Source organism: Hyperolius riggenbachi, chromosome 10 (assembly GCF_040937935.1).
Source record: "Hyperolius riggenbachi isolate aHypRig1 chromosome 10, aHypRig1.pri, whole genome shotgun sequence".
In the NCBI taxonomy this organism is placed as follows: Eukaryota; Metazoa; Chordata; class Amphibia; order Anura; family Hyperoliidae; genus Hyperolius; species Hyperolius riggenbachi.
In genome coordinates, this window is record NC_090655.1 from 86,741,433 (window position 1) to 86,764,843 (window position 23,411).

Genomic DNA, 23,411 nt, shown 5'->3' on the forward strand with positions numbered 1-23,411 from the left:
CATGACATACAGTCCGTTGTTTCACTTGCCCGTGCAGTATGTAAATGAATTGGCAGTTAGTTGGCACGCAGAAAATACAGGTCATGCATACAGTTTGTTGTGGTTTCGGTCATGTCATGGATAATGATGGTCGTGCATCTTGTTAGACGTGTGTATGTACCTTAAGGGACTAAGGCAAGATGAGATTATAATATCTGTTGTTTCTGCTGTGGTGTCATAACTGTGATCTTTGTTAAAGTGGACTGCTTAGTTCCAGGTGTGAGTTTGTATTCTTCAGATAACTTTTTGTTCCTTTACATTTGGTTCTTAATTTACTTGTCTACTTATCTTGTGTCTGTGTTTGCTGTTCTTGTGCCTGCACTGCTGCCTGCCTCTCCCTTTCAATGTCCTAATATTTTTTTCCCTGCTGCCCACTATAATTTACCTTATCTCTGCAATGCATATTGGATCCAAAAGGAAACAGAGTCAGACCAAGATGAGGAGGTAATACAAATCACGCACTTTATTTTACTTTAATCAGCCTTAGATCTGGTTACTATATTTGCTATGCAACCCTGACTCATAAGAAAAGCCCAGGCTTCATTGCAATGCATGTATGCCGCCATTTCCTACAATTCAGATGTGCACAGTGCATATGTAGCTACTGCAAGATGAACCAGGCAGCTTGTTTGTCCTGTATGTGTCTAGATGAAAGCTTACTGTCTGTATAATCCTTTATTTTTTAGAACTCATTGTCTTATTGTATTAGTCACCCTGTTCTCCCTTTCCCTATTCACCATTCACTTTCATCAGCTCTCACTCTCATTTTCCATTCTCTTACGGTCTTCTCCTTTAAGTCCCTGTCTTGCGTTGTTTACTCTGCACTTTTCCCCACGTTTGTGCTTAATATTTTGATTGTCTAGTAGTCCTCTGTGTCATCTCTCTCCACCACTAACTTTTCTCCACTTTCTCCCACCTCCTCCTCTCTCTGTTTCTTCTCTCAAAAACACACACACAAATCATCTATTTTTTTTAGCCCAACCTCTCCCTTTGTCATCCTCCTATATTTCCTCCCTACCTTCACAGGTGTAGGCAAAATAAAAAACAAATATCGGTAACATTTAGCGATATCCTTTTACAGCCTAACACTCTACTCTCATACAGAACCTTCCCCTCCCCCCCCCCTCCAATGCCTAACCTAACCTATCCCCTACTGATGCCTAACCCTAACCACCCACCAGCCTCCGGTGCCCAAATTTCCACCTGTAAGCGATATATGAATGGGCACCTATGGCGGCCCCCAGTTGTCTGCGGCGCCTCCAAATCTCCTGCTTCCCCCTGCAGCACTAAAACCCTTATTTTCTCAGTCATTTCTTTTTCTCTTTCCCCATCCATGTTTTGCCCTCTACTTCTTGCCCCTCCTCCTCTATAGACGTTAATAATATTATTTCTTACAGTTTATTTTGGACGCTCCTTCTGTCTACCTCCGCGCTGCCACTTTTCTCTGGAATCCACTTTTTATCATTATATATCTTAAAGCAGGTGCTATTTAGTACATTAACATTGTGAACAGCAGGCATTGTTTGATGCCATCTTTCTAGGTGAGCATGTCCTTAGGCACTTGAGCTTCAAAATAGTGAAACATATTTGCCCCTATATTTATCCATCCTTTTTAATTTTGTGTTAGCTAAATAAAGGCTACGGTGATTTTTTTTTTTTTTGATTTTTTTTTACAAAGTCCGAAAACTGTAAACATTAATGCAAAATATTGACCTGTAACAAAATTACCTTATTTCCCCCCCAAAAAAAAACAAAACTGTAAATCATGCTGAAGAGGTTTATTCTTCAAACTTTTTTTTTTTTTTTTTTTTTAATATTGAATATGGATTTCAATAGCAAAGCTCTGTTGCTAAGTTCCATCTAACAATTAAATTTAGGCTTAGGCAACTATCCATTTTTATTTCAATTCTAGATTCTGAATGCGTGCTTTTGTCTTAATTGTTAACAGGAAAGACGTAGAGAATATCACGTGTTGTTGTGTTGTTTGTTACATGTGATGTGTGTAGTCCGTTCATTTTGCTTAAATGGATGAATATTTGTAATGCCTCTTAATGAATATTCTCACCAGTGGTAAATATAATTATTATTAGAGTGAGATAGAAACATTGTCCTGTTTGTTTTTTTTACCTTCAGGTGGAGAAAGTGGATCGCCGTCAGAACTTTGTGTCCTTAGCCTTGCGTAAGCGATACAGCTATCTGACTGAGCCTGGAATGAGTGAGTTTAATAACATTCTAACAATACTAATCATTTTAAAAGAAGAGTTTACTTTTTGGCATAAATTATTTTGGGGGATTTTAGGAAAGATGCATTCTTTATTTCACAATTGTTTTAGGGCGAACCTTTCAGACAATCTTGTGGTTTATTATCCCTGTACGGAGGGTGACATAAATATGAGCTAGTGATGAGGGCATTTCTGGTTAGGAATGATAAGACTCCAGTCAGGCTGGTCTACTCCATCCCCACACAACCCCCCACCACCACCACCACCACCACCCAACCTAGTAAGACTGCCACACACTGGACCAATCACTTGTATTATGTCTACATGAACTGTTTTTCTTACCTGAAAATCAAGTGATAACATTACAATTTTCAAAGCCAAGCCAACTGAGAATGCAGTCTCCCACATATTGATGACATTGCACTGCATTCAGTAAACCAACACCATGCAAAACTGTGGGGTTTTCACTAGATTGCTAATTGTTACCCAAACAATAATCTGTTGATATTGGGCCTCATTTTTCTCATGGGATTTCTCATGGAAAAGGGGGTAGCAGCTACTGATTGGGATGAAGTTCAATCCTTGGTTACAGTTCTTCTTTTAGGATAGTGTACGAGAAGACTAGTCTATCCTTCCAACAATGACACAACCTCTAAAGGTGGCCACACACTGGTCGATTTGCCATCAGATCGACCAACAGATAGATCCCTCCCTGATCAAATCTGATCAGAGAGGGATCGTATGGCTGCCTTTACTGCAAACAGGTTGTGAATCCATTTCAGCATGAAATCGATTCACCATCTGTGGAGATGCCGCTGCCCCCCTGCATACATTACCTGATCTGGCCAGTGCGAGTCCCCGGTCTCTGCTGTCGTCTTTTCCACTCTGGGCTTCAGCGCTGCAGCTTCACTGTACTTCCTGTACGGGGAAGTTTAAACAGTAGATTCGACCACAGTGATCAAATCTGCTGTGTATCGGTGGGAAAATCGTTAGGTGTTTTCTAAAAAAGTAACTGATGTATTATTGAACTAAAAGTAAACTCTTCTTTTTGATTGAAAATGTGAATGTATACAATGAACAACCGTTTTCCAAGACCAGACAACCAAAATAGTTTTTGTTTGAGGCTTTTTTTTTTTTTTTATTACTTCACTAGGATGGAGTTAAAGGGGCACTATGGCAAAAAAACTTTAACATTTAAAATATGTACAAACCTATACAAATAAGTGTTTTTTTCCACAGTAAAATGAGCCATAAATCACTTTTTTCCTATGTTGCAGTCACTTATCCAGGATCCAGAGACTTACTTCTTAGATAAGTATCTGTTTTTGACCCAAGGTTCACCTCAGGTACACTTTAAAGGGGCACTATGGTGTAAAATTGAAAATATGTGCAAACAGACAAATAAGAAGTATGTTTTTTTCCAGAGTAAAATGAGCCATAAATTACTTTTCTCCTATGTTGCTGTCACTTATAGTAGGTAGTAGAAATCTGACAGAAGCGACTGGTTTTGGACTAGTCCATCTCTTAATGGGGGATTCTCTGGGAATTTATTTTCAAAAGCACTTAGTGAATGGCATTTTCTCTGTCCAACTGCCAAAAAACTGTGTAGCGAGCAGGGAAGCTGGCCAGCATCATTGTTAAATCCTTTTTAGGGAATATCTTTATAAAGAATAAAAGCCTTGCTGAGAATCCCCCATGAAGAGATAGACTAGTCCAAAACCTGCCACTTCTGTCAGATTTCTACTACCTATTATAAGTGACAGCAACATAGGAGAAAAGTAATTTATGGCTCATTTTACTCTGGAAAAAAACATACTTCTTATTTGTCTGTTTGCACATATTTTCAATTTTACACCATAGTGCCCCTTTAAAGTGTACCTGAGGTGAACCTTGGGTCAAAAACAGATACTTATCTAAGAAGTAAGTCTCTGGATCCTGTAGAGGCTTCCCACGCCATCCTCTGTACCACTGCTGCCATTTACAGAGCCCTGAAAGAAATCTGACGAGCTTGCCAGATTTGTGTTCTCAACTGTGCTCCTATTCATACACAGGCAAGGCCGTACTGCACCCACGGTAGTACGGGCCTGCACAGTAAGCAAGAGCTGCTCGTGCATGAGTGGCTCAGTGCTACTGCGCAGGCACCGACATACTTACGTGGGTGCTGCATGGCCACGCCCATGCATGAAGAGAAGCTCCGCCGCAATGTTCTTGAGGGTCCCAGGCAGACTGAGTGGGAGGAAGACGTGGGATGAAATTTTTCTTTTTTGTCTCTTTATTATTGTGAAATGAATGGTGTTGGAAAATATTTGTACAATGTGCATTTTAAAGATACAGTGTCACTACCCATTGCTTGTTCCAGCATAACATCTCATGCACGCTTAAGTCTTTATTTGGTTAACCCCTGCTTGACCATCTCCTCAATATTCATCCATCTCACCTACCATCCAGACACAGCAGTTTCCAGTTCATTCCATGTTATGTTTTTTCTTTGGTTATATCAAGAATATAAAAGAAACAGTGGCATGAAAACTGCAAGAAAAAAAAATGTTAATAGTATCGTTCTGAGAAAAAACAAATCTGATCTTATTGGCTTTGTGATTGTGCAACTTAAATCTAAATTTTGCATGGAAGAGAAACATATTCAAAAGTTTCCCCATATTTTGCACTGTACTTGCTTGTCATACATAAATCCGGAGTTTGCATGAAGGCTTCTGGTAAAGAAAAAAGTGAGCAATGTTTACAGTTTATTATTGTTTTTGGGTTGACATTGTTGTGTGTCCTAATTGTACAACCAGAGAGACAGTACTAATTCCGAACACTAACTCTACACAACTATACTGTGTCTTGCAGGGGAATACAGCTTGTATTATAATAATATGGCACATCAGAAAGTCAATAGGAAGCTTGAGTACATGTCTGCAGTCCATTTTATATGTTGTGTTTTCCTTCCTTTCATGTTTTTCTTGCTTTGTGTCCTTTCCTTTGTTGCTTACATCCTTCACTCATTTTATGTCCATAAAATCCCAAACTTTGTTTTAGCTCATACAGTATCACCATAACCATCATCCTGACTCATGAACAGTTGTACTTGCTTTTTGAAATTATATAATCGTTACTGACCAATTTTTTTTCTCTGGTCTCTCTGTTTTTCCAATCATTTTTTTCGTTAATTTTGCATTTAATTTTAATTTAATCATGAAAGAACCTGTTGATCGGAGCACAGGAGCCACAAGACCTGTCCCTGCCACTTATGCATACAAGCCAGGCTTTCCAACAAGAACCTATCAGTCATGGACAACTGCTCCAATTACAGTTCCTGGGCAGACCAAATCAGGCTTTACCTCCCTCTCAAGTTCCTCCTCTAATACACCATCAGCATCTCCATTAAAATCAATTTGGTCGGTCTCCTCTGCCTCACCAATAAAATCCACACTAGGAGCGTCTACTACATCTTCTGTTAAATCTGTTAGCGATGTAGCATCGCCAATAAGATCATTTCGGACAATTGCTTCTCCGATAAAAACTGTTGTATCTCAGCCTCCATATACAGTTCAAGGTTCTGTTGGTTCGCCACTTAGGGCTTCTACAATAGCAGAAGCTCCTGCATTCAAAGGATTGTCTTCCTCAGTTTTCACTTCCAGAACTTCTCCAGTGACCACTGCCGGGTCTCTTTTAGAAAGATCATCCATTACAATGACACCTCCTGCCTCCCCTAAATCTAACATTAATATGTATTCTTCAACCTTGCCATTTAAAACAATCATTACCTCTGCAGGGTCTATTTCATCTTCACCTCTAAAATCTGTGGTATCCCCTGCAGTCTCTACTGCTTCTAAAGTGAACATAGCACCTACAATTTCCTCACCATTAAAGATTGGGAATGGTCCAAGTGAGGTTGGGTTAATGAATGGGTCTGCTTCACCTCTTAAGTACCCACTTTGTTCAAATTACATCAACGGCTCAGCAGTAAATTTGCAAGACAAAATATGTGCAGTCACAAAGTCAGCAACTGCATCAGTTAGCACAACAATTGACACAGCTGAAAAAAGCTTCTCCATTCCCACTACTTCGCAAATATCATATTCATCTCTCAAGTCTTTTGCATCAACAACTTCAGCTTTTCAGACCATAAGAACTCCCCCTACTGGTGCAGTGTATACTTCTTTTAGGTCTTCATTGTCCTCTACTACCTCATCCGTTACATCCTCAACATTAACTGTACCGGTGTATTCTGTAGTAAATGTTTTATCAGAACCAACCTTAAAGAAACTGACAGAGTCTGCATCATTGACCAAATCAGCTGCTGCTCTGTTATCACAATCAAAAAACACATCCACAGAGACAACCAATCAGCTAAATCGAATTTCTTCACCCCTTAAAACATCTTTATTTTTGTCTCCTGCTGCACTCAAGTTATCTACTACCTCGACACTATCTTCAAGCCAGGAAATTTTGAAAGATGTTGCAGATATGAAAGAAGACTTGATAAGAATGACAGCAATTTTACAAACTGATACTTCTGAGGACAAACCTTACCACTCGGAATTAACTAAAGAAGTTAGAATTGACGATGAAGAGCCATTTAAAATTGTAGAGAAAGTTAAAGAGGACTTAGTCAAAGTCAGTGAAATTTTGACAAAAGACACATTTTTAGAAAAAATGACATCAGCATGTGGTCAGGGGCAGTCACCAGAAGATGAGTGGGTAGAGTTTAGCAGAGAGGAACTTGAAGAGGCTAGAGAGTGCACACAAATCAGCCCCCCAGTGTATCCAGCAGACAAAGCAGGATTGAAATCTAGAACTTTATCAGAAAAAGACTATAATTTGACAAAAGTGATTGATTATTTGACAAATGACATTGGTGGGAGTACATTTTCAACCTTGAAATACAAGTATGATGATGGGAAAAAAGAAGGGGAGGAAAAACAAAAGCGAGTTTTGAAACCAGGCATAGCATTACAGGACCATAAACTTAAAATGCCACCATCGTCAATGAGATCCTCGGCATCAGAAAAGGAGCTATGTAAAATTGCAGACTCTGTATTTGGAACTGACATGATTTTAGAATCACCAGATGATTTTTCACAACACGAGCAAGACAAAAGTCCTTTATCCGATAGTGGATTTGAAACCAGAAGTGAAAAAACACCATCTGCCCCTCAAAGTGCTGAAAGCACTGGTCCTAAGCCACTTTTTCATGATGTTCCAATTCCACCAGTCATTACTGAAACAAGAACAGAAGTAGTGCATGTTATAAGAAGCTATGAGCCATCGAGTGGGGAGGTTATAGAACCTGAAAAAGGGGAGAGTCTACAGTTAAAACCAGATAAATCTTTTATGGAGCTAGAACAAAGTTCCCCTGGGTCCATGAAAGTCAAAAGTAAGGGATTTCAACTCAAAGCTGGAATTGATGAGGAAGATCATGCAGGGGTTTTGGGAAAAGGTGTAAGAGTAAAAGAAGAAACTCATATTACAACTACTACAAGAATGGTTTATCACCAACCTCCAACAACTGAGAAATCAGAAAGAATTGAGGAGACCATGTCTGTCCATGACATAATGAAAGCTTTCCAGTCGGGCCGAGATCCATCAAAAGAGCTGGCAGGCTTATTTGAACATAAAAAGTTAGTAGCTTCGGATGTTCAGAAGTGCACAGAAAGTCCGCAACAACTTGCTGAAAGGGACACCAAAATGAAACCAAAGCTGGAACGAATAATTGAAGTCCATATTGAAAAAGGTAACCAAGCTGAACCTACAGAAGTCATTATTAGAGAAACAAAAAAACACCCAGACAAAGAAATGTATGTTTATCAAAGGGACTTGAGTCAGGGAGACTTTAACATCAAAGATACGGTAATGGAAAGAAGTAAATTATTTCCATATTCAGATGAACAAGGGCAGGCTGAAGAAGAGGAGTTAACAGCAGAAGAATCTTTGCCATCTTATTTAGAGTCTTCAAGAGTAAATACACCTGTATCACAAGAAGAGGACAGTCGTCCAAGTTCTGCTCAACTTATCTCTGATGACTCGTACAAAACACTAAAATTACTGAGCCAGCATTCAGTAGAGTATCATGATGATGAATTATCAGAGCTAAGAGGGGAATCTTATCGTTTTGCTGAAAAAATGCTCCTTTCTGAAAAACTTGATGACACAGAGGAATCGGACCATAGTTTGCTCCTTGGATCAGACTTTCACCGTGTTGAAAAGCAGTGCAGAGATAGAGTGATCACTACTCCTAAAAATGAAATCCTTTCAAAAATATATAAAGATGTAGCTGAAAATGGTTTAGGTAAAATGTCCACTGATGACTCTCTTGATAAAGTGACATTGTTGCATTATGCTGGAGATCCCAAAAGCCCCAAACATGCTATGTGGATGCGATTTACAGAGGATAGGCTAGATAGGGGTAGAGAGAAGTTACTATATGAAGACAGGGTAGACAGGACTGTCAAAGAGGCTGAGGAAAAGTTAACAGAAGTATCTCAATTTTTTCGGGACAAAACTGAGAAACTAAATGATGAGCTTCAGTCACCAGAGAAAAAGCCCCACAAAAAGAGCAGTAAAGAATTAACCTCAGGTCACAGTTCTCTCAACAGTAGTCCTGAAAAAATGAAGTTAAAGGAAATGAGAACATCCAGCGATGACTGGACAAAAACTCATCAATTTATAACTGAAGGAAAAAATTCTAAATTGGCAGATGATCGAAAAGCTATGAGTTTGCCCTGTAGCCCTGAAAAAAGAGCTTTTGAAAGAGACAATCAGCAGTCAGGTACACAGTCTGGCTTTCAGCTAACACAGTCAAAACTAAGTTCTATTAAACTAAAGTTTGAGCAAAGTATAAATCTTAAGAACAAGGACAGTTCCCAAGATGACAAAAAACATGAGTCTCCATCAAAAATCCCAGTAAAGAAAACACAGGACAGTCGACTTCCCTTTTTTCAGTTCCACTCAAAAGATAAACAGCAAAAGACAATTGATGAAATTAATGGAGAACTTCCATTGCTCAGAGAGTCTATTACAGAAGCTATTAATGAGGAATGTTCCAAGTTCAAAGAAAAGATTAAAAACAGTGCTGTTTTTTTGGATCAGAAACCTGACAAATTCATTGGTGGACTAAGAGACCAGTTGCCACAGCAGTCAATGAACACTACATCTGGCCCTGCTCCTTCTCGGGACAAAGTTTACAGAACATGGGAGACATCCACTTCTAACCAGAAGGCACACAAGGAAAATCTTTCTCATGTGGTCATACAGGGCAAAGATACAGAAATCGATGACGCTCGTGCCCCAAACCAGCAAACTGATAAAGACAAAACACAGACTAAGAATGGCTCTTCCCCAAAAGAAATTAAGGAGAGTTATATTAAATCACCTTCTAAAAAACTTTTGTACACTGAACTTGCCCGGAAAGATATGGGACATATCAGTGAGGAAAGAAGTGAGAGCAGGAAAGAAGGAGCAAGTGTATCTCATATCCCTGTTAGAGTTACTGAAGAAAAGAGAGGCTCAACTAGCAAAGACAGTCACAGCATTCAAGCAAAGATCGATAGTGAATATACTAAAATACCACCATCCTCTATAAATAAGCAGATCAAGCCAGATATATTGCACTCTAATTTTATGACAGATGAAAGCAACAGGCGCACTAGTAGTGTACAAGGAAAGGCACTAGATTATCTGGGGTCTTCACCTAATGAAGATACTGAGTTATCCCCGGTTAGGTCCCCTGATTCTTTAGAAATAAGTCCTAGTAAAGACAGAACAGCTGGTTTTAATGAATCTATGTCAGCTGAGGACAAACATTTAGAAGTGGTAAAAGAAATTAAATCACTGCCAGTTTATGTCAGTATAGTACAAGTAGGAAAACAATATGAGAAAGACATACAGCAAGGAAGTGTCAAAAAAGTAGTTAGCCAGGAGAGTAGAACGGTTCAGGAAACAAGAAGTACACTGTTTTCTGTTAAACCTCAGAAACAGCCCCCATCTCCTCAGGGTAGCCCTGAAGATGATACCTTAGAACAAGTGTCATTTATAGATAGTTCAGGTAAAAGTCCTTTAACACCTGAAACGCCTAGCTCAGAGGAAGTTAGCTATGAGTTTAATTCTAAAACCCCTGACTCACTAATGCCATATATACCAGGAAAGCCTAGTCCAATCCCTGAAGTTTCTGAAGAATCAGAAGAAGATGAACTAGTCAGATTGCCATCTATTAAGCAAACCCTTCCAGATTTCCAAAGTTCTGATTTAGCAAAGCCAGTGACTGTTAGCAAGGATTCAAACAAAAGATCAAAGGACAATAGAGTGGCATATATTGAGTTTCCCCCACCGCCACCCCTAGATTCTGAGCATAGCGACTCCAGTAAAAAGAATGCAGAAAATTCAACAGACAGTGAAATGGAGCTTACTGAAGTTAATCTACAGGATGACCATGACAAATTTCTTTCAGCGGATCCACAAATAAGAGTCCAACCACCATCTCCTGTCCCCCCTGAATTTGATGCCACTGATTCAAGTGATGATGAATCTATTCTCCAACATGTTGCAATCAAAAAGTACACTTTCAAAATTACTGATGAAGAAATAAAAGAATGTACAAAAATAAATGGTTCAGGGAAGCCTTGTCCTGCAAAACAATCTAATGAAATAGAAATGGGTTTAAGTTCACCAACTAATGACCTAGAGCAAAATGGTAACGGCAATGACCAGTCTATTACTGAGTGTTCTATAGCAACCACTGCGGAATTCTCACATGATACTGATGCAACGGAGATAGATTCTCTGGATGGATATGATCTGCAAGATGAAGATGATGGGCTGACTGAAACTGAAGCAAAACTTGGGTCATCTCAAGAAGTGGAGGTCAAAAAGGACCCATGGACTAAGGAAAGTGTTCTGAAACACAGTGACCGCAGTTTTAGTCAAAGTAAGCTTGAAGTTATAGAGGAAGAAAAAGTAGTAAATGAGGAGTATAAGCCATGTAGAAAAATATCAGACGGTGATCAGAAAAATGATCAGGGTGAAAAGAAACAAGGAGCACAATTCTTTACTTTAGAAGGAAGGCATCCAGATAGAACAGTCTTTCCAGATACATACTTTAGTTATAAGGTGGATGAAGAGTTTGCGACACCTTTTAAAACCGTAGCTACAAAAGGCCTCGACTTTGATCCCTGGTCCAGCAAACCAGGTGATGATGATGTGTTTGAAACTAAATCCAAAGATGAAGAGCCTAAGCCTTTTAGTCTGGCTGTAGAAGATCGTTCTCAAGCAACCACTCCTGACACTACTCCAGCCAGAACACCTACAGATGAAAGTACTCCAACTAGTGAGCCCAATCCCTTCCCGTTTCATGAAGGGAAGATGTTTGAGATGACTCGCAGTGGTGCTATTGACATGAGCAAGAGGGATTTTGTTGAAGAAAGACTCCAATTTTTTCAGATTGGTGAGCATAATTCTGAAGGGAAGTCAGGGGACAAGGGGGATGGGGACAAAATTACTGCCATCACACCTCCACAGTCAGGGGACATCTTGGTAGATCCCATCCTAGAAAAAAAAGTAGAAACATCTACAGTTGAACATGCTACCATCATCCAGGCAAGTGGAGATTGTCTTGATACAACAAATGGTAATAATTCATTGGACAAATCAGCAGCTACTACCAACTGTAAAGTTGATCCTAAGTTGCGCACACCTATAAAAATGGGCATATCTGCCTCTACAATGACCACGAAGAAAGATGGCACTGGAGAAGTGGCAGATAAACTAGAGGCTATGCCAGACTGTCAGTTAGATAATGATAATATGACTGTTTTGACAAACCTATCAACCAGTGAGACAATAATTAGTCACATAGAAATACATGATTTTCAGTCAGAAAATTATAACAATAACAACAATCTAGATTCACTAGCCCTGAATGTAAACAATAATACCATTAATATGGTTCTAAATAAAGATTCTGAGCACAAGAATGCAGGAAAAGTTAGTAAAACAAAAAGCAATGTAAATAAGCAGGGGCTTACTAATGTAAATGTTGACAAGGATAAGAGGAGAATTCAAAAAAGTGAGCCAAAGCAGACAGATCATCCAGGAAATAAGCCAAGGTCTAAACTGCCAGTTAAAGCCATATCACTAAAGCCAGTGACTAACCAGTCTAGCCATACAAACACTTCAGTAGGGAGAAGACAGCATGTACCTGTAAAGAGTGATAGAGACATAAGACAGGAACAGATAGCCAGTGCTGAGGCAAGGTCTTCTAAGATACCCATAAAAAATATCACTAGAGTGAATACAACAGTACAGAGAAAAGCTACATCAAAACTCAAGCAGACACAAATAGAGAAGGAGACAAGTAAAGCGACTCCTTCAAAGTTACCAGTAAAGGTAAGATCTTTGCCTTCTGCCACTTCAGCAGCCAAAGTAAATAAAAATGAGTTTAGTGAGGTTTGTAAACACTCTATTGAATATTTTAAGGGAATTAGTGGTGAGACATTAAAGCTTGTGGACCGCCTTTCTGACGAAGAGAAAAAGATGCAGCCTGACCCCTCTGATGATGAAGACAGTACATCGAGAAATACATCATTATCTGAAGCCACCCAAGTGTCCCAGCCTTCAATAACATCGAGGTCTGCTAAAGACATGAAAGCAGACGCAACGTCTTTAAATTCAAAGATTGAAAAGACCGACAGTGAGAGAAGGAGCAGTAGGAGGACTGGTGAGAATAAAGGCAGTCAGGTTTCTGGAGCTGTAATAGCTCACATCGTGGATATCCAGCCTAGTTTGTAAACCTCTCGACTTGTTGACCTTAGTGCATGACCTGTCGTGATTGCTTGTGGAGTGACCTCTGTTAGTTTCCATTCTTCCATTGTCATCTGTGTTTGTTGTCTTACTATATTTGTACTTTGTGTCTAGAAAAATACACTAGCTAGCTAGAGCAGCATGCCAAAACATTCAGAGAAATGACACCACTCATGGTTACAAACTTTTGAAGCCTGCAAGTAGGCAACACCATTCAACACTTGTACTCACCTCCTGAACACTCAACTAGCATGTCTACTTCCATTAAGTAACCGTACTCACTTATTTAACTTGTGCTCATCACATATACATTAGTACAAGCTGTAATAGACATTATTATTATTTTGTAGACCACTTATCACACACTTTAATCCATAGAGTAGATCCACAAATCTTAGCACTTTTTTTTTCTTTTGATTCAACAAAATGTTACTATAATTGTATCTTTGTAAATTCCAGGCCCGCAGAGTCCTTGCGAGCGGACTGACATAAGGATGGCCATAGTTGCTGATCATTTGGGACTTAGTTGGACAGGTAATACAAAATGGTTTCATTCTGGTTTCAAAAAACATCCATATTTCATAGACATGCAACAGAAATGATACAGATATAATTTTATTTATAGAGAGAAACGCTTTAACCACTAGCCGTGTCAAGCTGATGAGCGCGGCCGCCGCGGCAGCCCCAGGACCGCCAGGATCGGCGTAAGGTCCTGCGGGCCTGTTTAGCTGGAGATCGCATGCTAATGCGCGCGCATCTCCACTTAGGAGGCAGAGCTCCGCCTTCAGTCTCCCAGCGGCAATCGCCGCTAGGAGACTGTTAGACAGCGAAACTGTTGTCTACTGGGGACAACCGTGTGACACGGCTGTCCACCTGGGGCACACAGAAGCGATCCACTGTGATAGGCTGAAGCCTATCATAGCCGATCGCTGTAATTGGCTGACGGGGGGAGAGAGAGGGAATAAATGAAATAAAAAAATACAAAAATTTAATTAATAAAAAAATAAATAAATATTGACCATAAAATAAATAAACATTGGTGGAGCGATCAGACCCCACCAACAGAAATCTCTGTTGGTGGGGAGAAAAGGGGGGGGGGAATCACTTGTGTGCTGACATGCACGGCCCTGCAGAGAGCGAGCGCTTTAATTACAGCGCAGGTAGATTTGGGCGCAGCCGCCACCATAGGCTGTAATAGGAATTACAGCCATAGCAGCGCACACAGAGTAACTCCGGCCGCGTCAGAAGATGGAGCTGAAGTTACTTTTAAAACACAATAATTCGGCTTCCAGCAATTGCTGGAAGCCAAATTATTTTATTCCCCACCATCCATGGCGGCCTAGAGGGGTAATAGTATTTAGCGCGGCCAGGAACTTGTGCAGCAGCAGGATCAGCCATATACCGGCTGTATCCTGCGCCCAAGTCTCCTGGCGCCGATTTTATATGTATCCGCAGAGAGGCCTTAAAGCTGCAGTGGCCTATTTCATGAAAAATGTCCTGGTCTTTAGGGGGGTTTAACACTGCGGTCCTCAAGTGGTTAACCTCTTGAGGACTGCAGGGCTAAACCCCCCTAGTGACCAGGCAATTTTTAGTTTAAAAGGCCACTGCAGCTTTAAGGCCAAGCTGCAGGGCCGCACAACATAGCACACGAGTGATTCCCCCCCCCTTTTCTCCCCACCAACAGAGCTCTCTGTTGGTGGGGTCTGATCGCTCCCCCCATGTTTATTTTTTTTTAATAAATATTTGTGTTGCCGCTTTTTTTTTTTTTTTTAAAAAAACCATCTTCCTTTAAATCCCTTCCCTCCCTCGCTCCCTCCCTCCCAACAGCCGGCCAATTACGGCGATCGGCTGTCATAGGCTTCTGCCTATGAGAGCCGATCGCTCTCTTGTCCCCCAGGGGGACAGCCGTGTCACACAGCTGTCTCCAGTGCAGCGCTGCTGCTGATCGCAGCGCTGCACAGAGTAAATAGACGGCGTGATCGCCGTCTAACAGTCTCCCGAGCGGCAATAGCCGCTCGGAGACTGAAGGCGGGGCGGAGCTCCGCCCCCCAAGCAGGAGATGCTCCTGCAAAACAGAGCCCCAGGACTTTACGCCAATTGGCGTTAGGCGGTCCTGGGGCTGCCGCTGCGGCCACGCCCACCGGCGTGACGCGGTCGGCAAGAGGTTAAAACAACTGTATATTCAAGCAGATATCCACAGATTAGCTTTTATACACTTTGATACTAAGTGAGTCATATGATCCTTCCCAAGATACCATTCATTAGGAATTCTGAGGTGACAATAAACTGATGAGATAATTAATTGTATCTATCCTCCTCCTAAAAATGACTTTTTTTAGCTATTCCACAGTTTTATTTTACTGTATATTTTAATCTACTTTTTAAGTTTTAACGGTTTCATTTTCTCTGCCTACTGACATTTTTATTGAAGTTTGCCTGAGGTAAAAATCTATGAACCACTGACCCTTTTTATCTCTTTCCTGTTCTCAGAAGCCATTTTCTGCCAGGAAAGTATTTAATGGCTTTAACTCCTTATCAGTGGGGGTTATGCTATAGTCTGACCTGATCTCTACTGGAAAGAGAATGTCACTTGCATTCAGGCAGAGAAAGAAAAAAAAGGAACACAGCAAAGTTTGTGTGCTTGGCACTGTACAAACACGTCTTTCTCAACATGGCACACATGCCCAGTATTCCTTTATAGGGAACCTAAACTGAGAAGGATATGGATTTTTCCTTTTCAAATAATACCAGTTGCCGGACTCTCCTGCTGATCCTCTAATACTTTTAGTCACAGCCCCTAAACAAGCATGCAGATCAGGTGCTCTGACTGAAGTCAGACTGGATTAGCTACATGCTTGTTTCAGGTGTGTGATTTAGCCACTACTGCAGCCAAAGAGATCAGCAGGACTGACAAGTAACTGGTATTATTTAAAAGGAAACATCCATATCCCTCTCAGTTTAGGTTCCCTTTAAAGCTGTGAAAGGCTTAAAGGAATACTATCGATTCACATATTTTTTTCAATTGACACAGGGATTGTTTGGGAAGTGCTGCTAAGTACTGGTGTATACATTTTAGTAGCAACTTCTTTGTTTACTGTTAGCAAAATACATTCAATGTTTACTGACGCCAAAACTGACGGCTGACTCAGCCATGAGGAGAGGGGAAATTCCCCTCACACTTGATCAGTTAACTCTATGTGTAGCTCTGTGTGTGACAGAGAGAGACAGGACACAGGAGCTGCAGCTGTTGGGAGCTCTGTTTCTGACTGAAGTGTCTGAAAAGAGCAGAGGAAATGTAACTAATTCTCACAGCTTTTTCATATTGTTTTTGCTTTCAGAGTTTGATATGTTTGATATTTGCTTTCTGTAGTCTGATATGCAACTCTGGCTGTGCATTGATGCAGACACCCCTTCTGCACTTGATTTGTCCCAATATAGCTAAATCCTACCCTCAATAAATTACATTTTAGAACACTTGGGTATCGATAGTATTCCTTTAACCCTCCTGGCGGTATGAAAAATTCCGCCAGGAGGCAGCGCGGCAGTTTTTTTTTTTTTTAAAAAGCCCAGGGCTCGCTACATGATAGCCGCTGCTCAGCGGCATCCCCCCACCTGCTTTGATCAGGAAATCCCGTTCAAAGAACGGGATTTCCTGGAGGGCTTCCCCCGACGCCATGGCGACGGGGCGGGATGACGTCAGCGACGTCGTGACGTCATTGGGAGTCCCGTTCCACCCCTCGGCGCTGCCTGGCACTGATTGGCCAGGCAGCGCACGGAGTCTGGGGGAGGGGGCCCGCGCGCCGCAACGTGTAGCGGCGATCGGGGGTGGCGGCGATCAGTGTGCTGGCGCAGCTAGCAAAGTGCTAGCTGCATCCAGCAAAAAAAAAATAAGAAAATCGGCCCAGAAGGGCCGGAGAAAACCTCCTGCGCGGCTTACCCCGAACTACGTTCGGGGTTACCGCTAGGAAGGTTAATACAAGCTCTTAAAAATAAAGTGCTGCCTCTCCACAGTGTTTTGGGGCGCTCTGTGGCTGCTGGGTTAAGGTCCGTACACGCGCCGGACTGGAGGCAACAACGGGTCCGTCGTCACCTCCCGCAGGGTGGGCGTTCCAGCGACAGTCCGGCGGCGGACTGATACGGCTGTTTCTGAGCGATCCGCCCGTCGTTGCCTCCAGTCCGGCGTGTGTACGGACCTTTACTTTTATGTAGTGATGCAAATGGGCCCCCAACTGTGATTGTCACTGCTGACTGTGTCCTGCAGCAAGGAGGATAGGAACAATTCTTTATCTCATTAGTTTATTTTCACCCCAGTATTCCTATAAGTTACATTCAGTAAATGTCCATTGAATTGAAAATGATGGTGGCATTACCAACTTATTTTTTTTTTTAAATAATAAAAAAAAGCTACATAAACCTAACTGTTATACTGAGCCTCTAATGCCTAAGCCTTTAACACTTTCTTATCTTATTCAAGTACAAGTATGCTGATCTGGTATAAAGAAAAAAAGCAGCATGGCAGCCTAGTGACTGGCTGTTTTCTTTTTTTTGTTACGGAAATGGCAAAACATTACGCTCACATTAATTTTCCTTTATTGATCATTTGAACTCTGTTCTTAACGTGCAATTGTAACCAAGGATTGAACTTCCTCCCAATCGGAAGGCTATAGAAGGCTATACTGCATTTCCCATGATAAATATTTTGCCCCGGTAGATCACCTGTGGGGGGGGGGTGTATGGCTGAAAATGGCCTCAATTCACTAAGCATATCTCCTATATCTTTTTGATTGAAAGGAGGTGACAGGAAGTATGAGACACAGTTCCAACTGTCCTGTGTGCTGATCACCCCTCCCAGTTGCTAGGCAACATGAATAACAACATAGGAAATCCCATCATGCTTTGCACAGCATCAGGGAGAAAAAGCCCGGGCAGTTTTCTTTGATGGGTGGAGCTTAGCTAAAAATGCAGTTAAAAATGAGGCTTGGGTAAGAAAAACAAACTTCTGATGCTGTGAAACTGTTAAAGAAACACCAAGCCTTTTCAGTTCTGCAGAGTAGATTTTTATTCCGGAGGTTCACTTTAACCTCCCTGGCGGTACAAAAAATCCGCCAGGGGGCAGCGCAGCACCTTTTTAAATTTTTTTTTTTTTTAAAAGCATGTAGCTAGCCTAGCGCTAGCTACATGCTTTCCCCCTCCCTTCGCTATCCCTCCCACCCCTCCGATCGCCGCCGGCGCTTTTGCCCTGCAGGGAATCACGTTCTGAACGGGATTCCCTGTATGGGTTTCCCCATCGCCATGGCGACGATCGCGATGATGTCACCGACGTCAGCGGTTGCTCCGATCCACCACTCAGCGCTGCCTGGCACTGATTGGCCAGGCAGCGCAAGGGGTCTGGGGGGGGGGGGGACGAGCGGCGCAGCGGATAAATCGGCCCAGCAGGGCATGAGCGGCACCCTCCGGCGGCTTACCCCGTGTCCAGCACGGGGTTACCGCTAAGGAGGTTAAGGTGTGTGTGTGCGAATAAAAGTTACAGTTAGGTATCAAAAATGGTTATCCCTCCTGTTTAAACAGTTAATTTGTTTTGATAATGTATTAGATGCAACAATTAATTTATACAATCTGCTACTGTTTGCTCATGGAATGTGTATTTTAGACTTGTTTACTAATTCATTCTGCCATTGAATTCCCTGGGAAGAGGAGAGGGGTTTGCTGTCATTATTTTACAACTTTGTAGTGATGTTAGCAGGTTAGAGATAAACAGTGTTAGACAGATTTTGTAGGAAGGAGAGTGCAGAGACTTATTTTCACGTCATAGGGACAGCAAATGGTTAATAAGCCAAGCTTCTGTAGTGAATTAACACTAAAAATACCATCAATGTGTGGAGGTAAGTTTTCTCTTGCCTTATTATCTCCAGCATGATATTAGTGAATTGAGTCCATTGTTGTGAAACCCCCTCCACAGTGTGATGTCGGGACCTAGGTCCTGACAGTTTCCTATCTGTGAGCCTAGTTGCATTGGGAAATAACGTCTGTTTCCAACTGCTAAGCAACCAGTATCCCCCTCTGTGCATATGTAGATTTATAAGAAAAACAACCTTTTAGCCTATCACAGTGAAAGGGGGTGTGGTTATAGATAATGGCAGTTGGTGCTGTTTGTTTGTTTTTCTCATGTCTGTCAGCAATAAAGATGATGAAGTGCAGGCTATTTTTGATTGTGGATCAAACAATATGAACAAATTACGTGGCCAATATAATTTCTTGACCTCTTCTATTTTTTAACTTCTCACTTTGCAATGTATTCATTTATTTTTGTATCCTTTTTCACAAAAGTTCCTCTTTAACATGATTATGTTTGTTTGTGTTTTTCAGAACTTGCACGAGAATTGAACTTTTCTGTAGATGAAATTAATCAGATTCGTGTTGAGAACCCAAATTCTTTAACTACACAAAGCTTCATGTTGTTGAAGAAGTGGGTTATAAGAGATGGTAAAAATGCAACAAGTACGTATTATATATGTATTTTACATAATATAATTTTACTATTGGCTTTTGAATAGAATAGACATTTAAAAAAAAAAATTGTTGTTAGTGTTGAGTAGAAGCTATTGCACCAAATCACTAACCTATGCTTGGGGTTCCAGCACAAGAGACATTTGGCCTCAATTCACTAAGCTTAACTCCTGTCTTTAATAACTCTTCTGAGCTGTTTTACAGTTATCACCATGGTGATATAATTGTGATAACTGTAAAACAGCTCAGAAGAGTTATTAAAGACAGGAGTTAAGCTTAGTGAATTGAGGCCATAAAGTCTACCACTGCATCTGAACTAGCCTTTATTTCAGTAGTCACTTTCAATCCACATCTCCCCATGATAAAAAAGCAGCCCACCTAGCTATGCTGATAATGGCTGGCTAGGAGACAGGGCAGAACTCCAGCTGCTGGAAACTTAAATCCTGCACACTTTACGACTGAGTGACAGGAAGTATGACTCTAGGGGGGAAAAAATCCAAATTTTGGATAACATAAGGAAGGTTTTTATTACTGCGTGTCCCTGTTTTATATATTTCCTGTAACTTCCTGTTCCTGGTGAACCTAACAGTGGAACAGGAAGTGAGGACACACCACCCCAAACAGAAATCTGGTAGCAGTAACTGTCCATGTAAAAACATATTGGCTGGAGTTGCACATTAATGTGTAATAGCCAGAGTCCACATTGCACAGCAAAACAACATTTTCAGAAGGTTGTTTAGCTTTGATAGTCTCCATAATAAAATTAAGTTAGGAAAAGTGTATATTATATACAGCTTGCTTTACTTATTGCATTGTAGGGGTCTATAGCTAATCTACCTTTTTATTATTTTTAAAGTTTATCCAAACCCAAGAACCGGGCAACTTGTGGTTACTTAGCTTCTAAGGCTATTCAATTATGCATTCAGCATTTTTATGTTCATAATTAAAGACATCGCTCCGTTTGGCTAGCAACATGTGCTATACATTTTAAGTTTTCTGCTATTCCTACTTACAAGATTGCTGTGATCTGAAACAAACTAGTGCCATTGCTTTGGTTTTCCTCTTTGGCATGTTGTAATTTGCTATACTGTATCTTCTATTGTTGGGAGCTGAAACTGACAACTCAATATTTTTGTGGGTTACCCCCCCCCCCCCCCACCCCCCCCAAGTTTCTTGTATTGTGCGGATTCAGTGAACATCTGTAGGGATAACCCTTCCCTTCTTTAATTCTACATAATGAATTACCTCATGGCATTACACTACCAGTAACTTTGAATATAGCCATTCACACAATGCATAGCTGAATATGAAGCTCACGTGCATTTTATTCACACAATGCATTATTAATTATAAGAAGAGTGGCTGCAGATACATCATTACGCATCCACTGGACCAGTTGAATCTGTATGAATTATCACTTTAAGTGAACCTGAAGGGAAAGTTGAATAAAAGTTACATACTTACCTTAGTAGAGGAAAACCTCTGGATAATCCTGAGGCTTCCCCCATTGTATTTGACCACACCGATCCAGAGCTGGGACGCTTTAACCACTTGAGGACCTAGGGCTTTCTACCCCTTAAGGACCGGCCACTTTTTTTCCATTCAGACCACTGCAGCTTTCACGGTTTATTGCTCGCTCATACAACCTACCACCTAAATGAATTTTGGCTCCTTTTCTTGTCACTAATAAAGCTTTCTTTTGATGCTATTTGATTGCTCCTGCGATTTTTACTTTTTATTATATTCATCAAAAAAGACATGAATTTTGGCAAAAAAATGATTTTTTTAACTTTCTGTGCTGACATTTTTCAAATAAAGTAAAATTTCTGTATACATGCAGCGCGAAAAATGTGGACAAACATGTTTTTGATAAAAAAAAAACCCATTCAGTGTATATTTATTGGTTTGGGTAAAAGTTATAGCGTTTACAAACTATGGTGCCAAAAGTGAATTTTCCCATTTTCAAGCATCTCTGACTTTTCTGACCCCCTGTCATGTTTCATGAGGGGCTAGAATTCCAGGATAGTATAAATACCCCCCAAATGACCCCATTTTGGAAAGAAGACATCCCAAAGTATTCACTGAGAGGCATAGTGAGTTCATAGAAGATATTATTTTTTGTCACAAGTAAGCGGAAAATGACACTTTGTGAGAAAACAAAACAAAAAAAAAGTTTCCATTTCTTCTAACTTGCGACAAAAAAAAATGAAATCTGCCACGGACTCACCATGCCCCTCTCTGAATACCTTGAAGGGTCTACTTTCCAAAATGGGATCATTTGTGGGGTGTGTTTACTGTCCTGACATTTTGGGGGGTGCTAAATTGTAAGCACCCCTGTAAAGCCTAAAGGTGCTCATTGGACTTTGGACCCCTTAGCGCAGTTAGGCTGCAAAAAAGTGCCACACATGTGGTATTGCCGTACTCAGGAGAAGTAGTATAATGTGTTTTGGGGTGTATTTTTACACATACCCATGCTGGGTGGGAGAAATATCTCTGTAAATGACAATTTGTTAATTTTTTTTACACACAATTGTCCATTTACAGAGATATTTCTCCCACTCAGCATGGGTATGTGTAAAAATACACCACAAAACACATTATACTACTTCTCCTGAGTACGGCGATACCACATGTGTGGCACTTTTTTGCACCCTAACTGCGCTAAAGGGCCCAAAGTCCAATGAGTACCTTTAGGATTTCACAGGTCATTTTGAGAAATTTCGTTTCAAGACTACTCCTCACGGTTTAGGGCCCCTAAAATGCCAGGGCAGTATAGGAACCCCACAAATGACCCCATTTTAGAAAGAAGACACCCCAAGGTATTCCGTTAGTAGTATGGCGAGTTCATAGAAGATTTTATTTTTTGTCACAAGTTAGCGGAAAATGACACTTTGTGAAAAAACACAATTAAAATCAATTTCCGCTAACTTTTGACAAAAAATAAAATCTTCTATGAACTCACCATACTCCTAACGGAATACCTTGGGGTGTCTTCTTTCTAAAATGGGGTCATTTGTGGGGTTCCTATACTGCCCTGGCATTTTAGGGGCCCTAAACCGTGAGGAGTAGTCTTGAAACGAAATTTCTCAAAATGACCTGTGAAATCCTAAAGGTACTCATTGGACTTTGGGCCCTTTAGCGCAGTTAGGGTGCAAAAAAGTGCCACACATGTGGTATCGCCATACTCGGGAGAAGTAGTACAATGTGTTTTGGGGTGTATTTTTACACATACCCATGCTGGGTGGGAGAAATACCTCTGTAAATGGACAATTGTGTGTAAAAAAATCAAAAGATTGTCATTTACAGAGGTATTTCTCCCACCCAGCATGGGTATGTGTAAAAATACACCCCAAAACACATTGTACTACTTCTCCCGAGTACGGCGATACCACATGTGTGGCACTTTTTTGCACCCTAACTGCACTAAGGGGCCCAAAGTCCAATGAGTACCTTTAGGATTTCACAGGTCATTTTTGTTTCAAGACTACTCCTCACGGTTTAGGGCCCCTAAAATGCCAGGGCAGTATAGGAACCCCACTAATGACCCCATTTTAGAAAGAAGACACCCCAAGGTATTCCGTTAGGAGTATGGTGAGTTCATAGAAGTTTTTATTTTTTTGTCACAAGTTAGCGGAAATTGATTTTAATAGTTTTTTTTCACAAAGTGTCATTTTCCGCTAACTTGTGACAAAAAATAAAATCTTCTATGAACTCACCATACTCCGTACGGAATACCTTTGGGTGTCTTCTTTCTAGAATGGGGTCATTTGTGGGGTTCCTATACTGCCCTGGCATTTTAGGGGCCCTAAACCGTGAGGAGTAGTCTTGAAACCAAATGTCGCAAAA

The 23,411-nt window shown here is 40.9% G+C and overlaps 1 protein-coding gene across 37 annotated transcripts in view; it reads left to right on the forward strand.

Annotated features, from left to right (window-relative positions):
* ANK3 (ankyrin 3) overlaps window positions 1-23,411 on the forward strand; it is an 825,851-nt gene that overhangs the window by 751,690 nt on the left and 50,750 nt on the right. For 13 of the 37 annotated variants that reach the window (XM_068258457.1, XM_068258458.1, XM_068258461.1 and 10 more), the window contains 5 exons: window positions 457-483; window positions 2,173-2,254; window positions 5,464-12,975; window positions 13,518-13,592; window positions 19,425-19,556. In XM_068258457.1, coding sequence (XP_068114558.1) covers window positions 457-483; window positions 2,173-2,254; window positions 5,464-12,975; window positions 13,518-13,592; window positions 19,425-19,556 — 7,828 coding nt within the window. The remainder of the gene's footprint in view (window positions 1-456; window positions 484-2,172; window positions 2,255-5,463; window positions 12,976-13,517; window positions 13,593-19,424; window positions 19,557-23,411) is intronic. The other 24 variants (XM_068258465.1, XM_068258464.1, XM_068258467.1 and 21 more) reach the window with 6 other exon arrangements.